At 36.9% G+C, this 8,002-nt stretch overlaps 1 protein-coding gene across 1 annotated transcript; it reads left to right on the top strand.

The window, feature by feature from the left end:
• The first annotated feature begins 824 nt into the window (after window positions 1–824).
• LOC114371953 (somatic embryogenesis receptor kinase 2-like) lies at window positions 825–7,913 on the top strand. Its single transcript, XM_028329293.1, has 11 exons — window positions 825–1,392; window positions 3,235–3,367; window positions 3,484–3,555; window positions 4,237–4,380; window positions 4,561–4,632; window positions 4,728–4,799; window positions 4,878–4,990; window positions 5,472–5,603; window positions 5,689–6,030; window positions 6,544–6,938; window positions 7,250–7,913. The coding sequence occupies exons 1-11, from the start codon at window positions 1,308–1,310 to the stop codon at window positions 7,562–7,564; spliced, it is 1,875 nt and encodes a 624-aa protein (XP_028185094.1). The 5' UTR covers window positions 825–1,307; the 3' UTR covers window positions 7,565–7,913.
• Window positions 7,914–8,002: the final 89 nt, after the last annotated feature.

Genomic DNA, 8,002 nt, shown 5'->3' with positions numbered 1-8,002 from the left:
AACCAATAGTGTTTCTCTGTTTGGCATATCGGATCAAATTATTGTACATTTCTATTTTCAAATGCCCCAAACTTTACTTAGATTGTGAAAAATTATTACAAGACTATTTTCACAAGCTCAACTGCAAAACATTACAAAGATTCTTTTAACATTAACATACTTGATTTTTTATATTTAAATTTTATTTTATTTAAAGCATTAAATCTTTATTAACTATCTCCAGAACTTTTTTTAAATGAAAACAAAAGATGCCGCTTGAGCCATTCCTAGTGGTACGGTTAATCAAAGGCCACGTTTAAGGGAAGAAATAAATTTTAACGACTAAAAACGCATCTGGTACTCATAATGGCTTTCCTAGGAAAATAATTTTCATTCATAAAATCAATTTCAAGAAAAATAACTAACAATATTTAACATAAATAATAACAACTTATATCTTTTAATTAAGAAATTTAAGATTTAAATTATGATTAATCATTGAATTAAGATAAATTATACTTGAAAAAAATTATTCACCTTATACTTTTGACTATAAAATACTTTTTTTCAGGAAAAAAATTATAATTCGTGATTAAAGCATAAGTAAAATGTAGGAAAGAAAAGAAAGCATCTTAGAATAAAAAAATGAGAGGAAGGATGACGTGGCAGAACCCTCAAAACAAAAGTAATGTTGGGCCCACGAAACTCACTCGCATTTTGACCAAAAAACGGGGTTTTGCCCCTCCATGTTAGAGTCACGTCACTTTCCACGATCTCGCGCGAGAGCGTTTTTGACTGCGTTCGGGCAGCGGGCAGCACCGTTCGGGCAGCTTCATTTTTCCTTTCTCTCTATCTACACACCACTCTCACTCCACGCCTTACTCAAAAAAGATAACGATCTTACAGTCTCACCAGCTGACAGAGAAAGAGAGAGAAACAGTATCTGTGTTTTTTCTTCGAATATAGCTAGAGAGAAAGTGAAAAAGGAAGAAAAAAAGGTTTTTTTTTTTTTCATTTCTTGAAGAGAGAAAAAAAATTAAAAATGGGGGAAAATGTTTTGATTCTTTTTGGTGTTTGAGAACAGTTTGTTTTGTATTTTTGGGTTTGAGTTTCTGGTGTTGTTCAAAAGAGTTATTTTTTGGTGAGATCGGGTTGTGGGTGTGGTGTGGTGGGTGGTAATGGTGGAGATTTGAGAGTTAGGGTTTAGGGTCATTTGAGTTTGAGTTGGTGATGGTGGTGGTGGAGGAAGAGTGAGGGTGGTTTTCTTGTGATGGTGTATTGGGGTGTGAGGTTTTGTTTGGATCCGAGGTTATTGGCTACATAGGGTGATGGAGAGAAAGTTCATGGCCTTAGGTTTCATTTGGTGGGTGGTGGTGGTTCATCCACTATGCCTGATTTCAGCTAACATGGAAGGTTTGTATGGAATGAAATTATTGTCTGTGTGGCTGATTCATTTTATAACTCGTGGAACAAAAAATGAACTGTTTTCAAGCTTGTTTGGGATTTTTTGCTTGCTGTTTCCTTGATTTTATTGAGTTGGGTAAAGGAGATTCTCTTTTCCTTTTTGTTTCCTCCTTTGATATGGGCTTCAAGAAGTGGTTTGTGTATTCATGGAGGAGATTCATGTTGTTGGGACTGCTCTCTTTTGGTGTTTCATCAATCTTCATTCCCTTTGCTTGTGGGTTTGTAGAAAGGATGCTGTAGAAGTGACTAGATGGAATTTTTTTTGTCTTTGTTTATTTTGGTATAACAAGTCCTCAGAGATTTTCCACCTCTTTATTCATTTATACCTTTTTAAGGCAATGCCTTCTTGCTGGCTATCCTATGAGGTGCCCTGCATATGGGTTACCCCTTCTGCAATTCAAACTAAGTACTGAATGTCAAGGGGGTTAGCTAAGTTGGTTGAACAATGTGTGAGTTGTTGTAAATCTCCTGACATTGTCTTCGATTCCTATGAAGAAAAAGAAAACTAAATACTGAATTATTGTTTGTATGGGACTATGGGTGGTAAACAGTGTATATCATGGAATTTGCCCGACCTTCCCTGATTTTGTTCACCTCTCTGCAGGTCAATAAATTCTTAGTTGTAATCTACTAGATGCTTTAGAGTATACGTGCATGTGTAGGAAGCTACCGGACTGACCAAAACGTGCGTGTCGTGTTGCACAAACTCATGAACTTCCCTGTATTTTTCAATCCTGCTTTTTGTGCTTGAAGCCTTGAAGTGTATTGCTCCAATCTATATGTTATGTACTTTTAAGTGTATTTTTTTTTGTCTGCGCGCATGTGCCTGTCGTGTTGCATAAACTAATCAACTTCTATGTATTTTTCAATCCTGCTTTTTGTGCTTGAAGTGTTATTGCTCCAGCATATATGCTATGTTCTTGAAGTATATTATTGTATGTGCGTGCGTGTGCCTGTCGTGTTGCATTAACTAGTGAACTTCTGTATTTTTAAATCCTGTTATTGCGTTTGAAGTTTATTCCACTTGCACCATCCTATATGCTAAGTTCTTGAAGTGTATTTTTTTTTTGTCTGCGTGCATTTCCCTGTCGTGTTGCAATAAACTAATGAACTTCTCTGTATTTTTCAATCCTGTTTTTTGTGCTTGAAGTGTATACCTCCAACCTATATGCTTATGTTTTTTAAGTGTATTTTTGTATGTGTGCGTGTGCCTGTCGTGTTGCATTAACTAAGGAATTTCTCTGTATTTTTCAATCCTGTTTTTAGCACTTGAAGTGTATTGCACCATCATATATGCTATGTTCTTCAAGTGTATTTTTTGTGCACGCGAGTCGTGTTGCGTTGCATTAACTAGTGAACTTCTCTGTATTTTTCAATCCTGTTTTTTGCACCTGAAGTGTATTGCACCATCCTATATGCTATGTTCTTGAAGGGTATTTTTTGTGCACATGTGTGTCGCATTGCATTAACTAGTGAACTTCTCTGTAAATTGTGTTTTTTGTGCTTGAAGTGTACTGCTCCAACCTATATGGTATGTTGATTTTTTTTCTTTTGTTTTCACGTGTTGAGTTGCATTAATTAGTCCTTGAAGTGTGTCCTAATCCTGTTTTTTTTTTTGTGCATGACGTGTATTGCTTCAACCCATATGGTACAATATTTTTCTTATGTGCAATTTCTAACTGCTCAATCATGCAACATTACTGCTGGAAACGTTCATTGGTGTGGATTTGACATGCAAGTATATTCTGAACTTTAAAGTACCTGATTGTATGTTCTTGTGTTTTGAAACAGGAGATGCTTTGCATAGTCTGAGGACAAACTTACAGGATCCCAACAATGTTTTGCAAAGTTGGGATCCTACACTTGTCAATCCCTGTACATGGTTTCATGTGACATGCAACAATGATAATAGTGTCATAAGAGTGTAAGTTGCTTGTTCCTGGATATCTGTCACGTGTTCTTTCTGCCTGAACAGCTTCTTTTAATCGAGGATGACTTCTCTAATGTTTGCGTGTGATCTTTACTTTGCTCGGTTGTCAGTGATCTGGGGAATGCTGCGCTGTCTGGTCAACTTGTTCCGCAGCTTGGTCAGCTTAAGAATTTGCAGTATTTGTATGTTATCCCTTGATTTGATGTTCCAATGTTTTTTTTTCTTTCATCATTGAATTTTTGTTATGAGCTTTGTTAATGAAGTCACAACTATTCCTGAACTTTCCTTTAATTTGGAGCTGTGATTATAAATTATTTATTGAGATTATCAAGTTGGGTCCTGATGTCCTTACTATTGCATCTTCAATTGCCAGCTGGATGATCATGTTGTGTGTTGGCAATAATTTGAGGTTTCTGTTCCTTTTCAGCTGGTTTTTATCATTCTTTTAGACTACTAGACTAGATAATGATGCTTGTCTGTGTACTGCTCCATCCTGAATTTTAAATCATTAGTCTAGTTGTTTCAATGGAATGATTATGCTCAATTGAATATTATTACCGGTCAATATTGTATTCTACTGATTAAAATTGCTATGCAAGTCAACCAAATGGATTGAGTTTTTATGTGTGTTTAGAAATCTTGAGAAAAAAAAAAGAACTTGTCCTACCTTGCATCTGTTTTAAATTACTGTATCCTTTTACTACAGGATTACTCTTATTCAGAAGTTGGGGTATGCTCCTGAAACAAATTTTGGAATTTCCACGAAATATTATAAAAATTTAGGCAGAAGCTGATTTTACTAATATTGATTTAAATATCTTTAATCTTTATATCTTTTTGATGTATATTGTTTTACATAATAGGGAACTTTACAGCAATAACATTACTGGCCCTATTCCAAGTGACCTGGGGAATCTTACTAACTTGGTGAGCTTGGATCTGTACCTGAACCATTTCACTGGCCCAATCCCAGATTCGTTGGGCAAGTTGTCAAAATTGCGTTTCCTGTGAGTATACTTGTTCTATCTATGCTGTGGACAGTCTGATTATTTTTTAAAATGTCAATGACTAGTATTTTTCTGTTCAAGGGTAAAATCTTGTTCTGGTGCTTGTCAATCTCTTCGTTCTTGATTTTTTGGATATCAGGATAGATCTTAATTCTGTTTATCTATTATGTCTAAGGATAGTCGGCTTAACAACAACAGCTTGTCGGGTCCTATTCCCATGTCACTGACCAATATTACAGCTCTCCAAGTTCTGTGAGTGCCACTATATCTAAAAATATGCTATTCATTTCTCTATTTTTTGTATGCAATTCTAATATTTTTTTCCTCAATTTATTTGTCTAATGTAGGGATTTGTCTAATAATCATCTATCGGGAGTGGTTCCCGATAATGGCTCCTTCTCATTATTCACTCCTATCAGGTTTCTTACTGAACTTTTGGTTATTGTCACACTGGTTCTGATTTGTAAATTTTTTTATAAACGGGATTCCCTTCTCAGTTTTGCAAACAACATGGATCTATGTGGACCTGTCACTGGGCACCCTTGTCCAGGCTCTCCTCCATTTTCTCCTCCTCCCCCTTTTGTCCCTCCACCTCCAATTTCTGCCCCAGGTAATCTTCCTTCTGTTGCAATTGCTTTTAATTAATAGAGGTGATTTACAAAGCTTGCATTTTCAATTTTTTGTTATGGATGTGGCTTGTAGTTGCTGACCATATTTCACGCACTCACCCGTGTAGCTAAATTGTTTTTAGTCATGGCATTGGACTGAATATTGTGTTTTATTGCTTTTGGTGTTAAGATCCCTTCCAGTTCTCTGTGGGACAGTTTCTGCTTTCTATTACTTCATATGGCCATGTTGCATGTTTTCCTTTATTGCTGTTGATTTTGATGTTAAGTTCTGAAGAGTAAATTCTTTATTGTCTCATTTGGAATTGGAAATCATTGGTCGGTCATATCTTCTACTACCTTAAAGATTTGTTTGTGTTGCTGCACCTACATGGTTTATATTTGTATATTTATGTATGCAACACTAAACATAAAGAAGATAAAAGAAACAGTGATGATCCAACCTTCCTCTATATCGAATTGCAGGGGGTAATGGTGCCACTGGAGCAATAGCCGGAGGTGTTGCCGCTGGTGCTGCTCTATTATTTGCTGCACCTGCAATTGCATTTGCCTGGTGGCGTCGAAGGAAACCACAAGAATTTTTCTTTGATGTGCCTGGTGAGCAATCAAAGAAGAATGGGTATAACAGTTTTTGAACTTATTTAAAGAATATATAATTTGATTTCCTTGAATATGTTTGCAGCTGAAGAGGACCCTGAAGTCCATCTGGGACAGCTTAAGAGGTTCTCACTGCGAGAACTGCAAGTTGCAACGGATAGTTTCAGCAATAAGAACATTCTTGGGAGGGGAGGATTTGGTAAGGTGTACAAAGGACGCTTGGCAGATGGTTCACTGGTGGCTGTGAAAAGATTGAAAGAGGAACGCACTCCTGGTGGGGAGCTTCAGTTTCAGACTGAAGTGGAGATGATTAGCATGGCTGTGCATAGAAATCTCCTCCGACTACGCGGGTTCTGTATGACACCAACAGAAAGGCTACTTGTTTATCCCTACATGGCTAATGGAAGTGTTGCTTCTTGCTTAAGAGGTAGATCTTCTGTTTTATTCTTTTTAGCAATTGTTAATGCCCTTTTGAATCCTTATTTCTTCTATTCCTTTCTTTGCCCCCTTCCCCCTACCCACCCTACAGGGAACAGGGTTCTCATTTACCATTTCTCCCATAGTTCTACTTTAGCCTATGCTTATGAAAGTAGTATAGTTGTTGGATGCTCGAGCTGTGGCACATTCTATTCATAATTATATAAAAAGGGATTCTCAAGTTTATTATTTTGGGGGGCTATTTCTTGGGGAAAGTTTATTCCAGAAATTCCCAAGCTCAAAGAAAAAAGAGACGACCAAGTAAAGATATAAGAAACTAAGCTGTTTTATGAAAATTGTATAAGCCTGATTCCTAAACTAGAGGAAACCCCAAGGAGTTCATAGTGACACATTCTATGCTTAAGAAAATTTTACTTGTATTATTGGCCCACCCATACTGGTTATATTCTCAATCATTAAATGTTTATTATTGTCTTATAATTTTGTAATTGCTTTATTTTAGAGCGTCCTCCATATCAAGAACCCCTGGATTGGCCAACCCGGAAAAGAGTAGCTTTGGGATCTGCAAGGGGTCTTTCATATTTGCATGATCATTGTGACCCAAAGATTATTCATCGTGATGTGAAGGCTGCGAACATATTGCTGGATGAAGAGTTTGAGGCTGTTGTTGGGGACTTTGGATTGGCCAAACTTATGGATTACAAGGACACGCATGTGACAACTGCTGTACGGGGCACTATCGGGCATATAGCTCCTGAGTACCTTTCCACTGGTAAATCTTCAGAGAAAACTGACGTTTTTGGTTATGGTATCATGCTTCTGGAGCTGATCACTGGACAGAGAGCTTTTGACCTTGCTCGACTCGCTAATGACGATGATGTTATGCTGCTTGATTGGGTATGTTGAGTGGAAAATTATATCCTTGTGTTTTTATTATTTATGGTTTACCTTGCAGTTAAAGTCCATCCAACCCCTCATAATTGTTGGAGTACCAATTATGTTGTTGACTTAGGCTGTTAGGCAGAATGATTGTGTCCATCTAGCACTGGATACTTCTCAAATATGAATGACTGAATGGGTGAAGTATCCAAGAGTATCAGTATCAGGAACCTGTCCAATATTGATATGTGGTGCAAATGCAAGTATTAAGTTACCTTTTCAGTATTGTAATGTATGTCTAAATCTAATTCAGCTGAATATTTTCACAGGTAAAAGGACTTCTGAAAGAGAAAAAGCTTGAAATGTTGGTAGATCCTGATCTACAAACCAACTATATAGAAACTGAGGTAGAACAGTTAATCCAGGTTGCACTACTCTGCACACAAGGTTCCCCGATGGACCGACCTAAGATGTCAGAAGTGGTGAGAATGCTTGAAGGTGATGGCTTGGCAGAAAGATGGGATGAGTGGCAAAAGGTGGAAGTTCTCCGGCAGGAGGTGGAGCTGGCCCCTCATCCTAATTCCGATTGGATTGTCGACTCAACCGAAAATCTGCATGCAGTAGAGTTATCTGGTCCAAGGTGACCTTGGCACAGTAGTAAATTAAGAAGAAAAAAAGAAAAGAAAAGAAAAGAATGGATTTATTTATGACTTTTTTTTAACTATAAAAGTTTTCTTACTTTTTCCTTTTTGATTCCTTCAAGTGCCAATATCCTGATTACATCTCCTGTAAGTCCGCTGCATTATATTCATTTACATTTGTGCATAGGGATCACTTTGTCAAGTTGCAATTTGTATCATCTGCTGCATTTGATGAAGTGATGTTTACTTAGATGAAACAATGACAGCTTAATCTTTTTTGTACACCCTTGTTTCATACTCGCTCAATCTACAGTTTATACCTTAAAAGCCGTGGAAGTTAACATTTTATTCAGATCGGTTCTTGCTAAAAATAAGCATTTCAAATGTGGATTTATTACATGGTTATTACCGAATAATGTCCCATGCATGTGATCAATTATG

This window comes from Glycine soja, chromosome 10 (genome assembly GCF_004193775.1).
Source record: "Glycine soja cultivar W05 chromosome 10, ASM419377v2, whole genome shotgun sequence".
In the NCBI taxonomy this organism is placed as follows: Eukaryota; Viridiplantae; Streptophyta; class Magnoliopsida; order Fabales; family Fabaceae; genus Glycine; species Glycine soja.
This window is presented reverse-complemented; position numbering and strand designations above follow the sequence as displayed.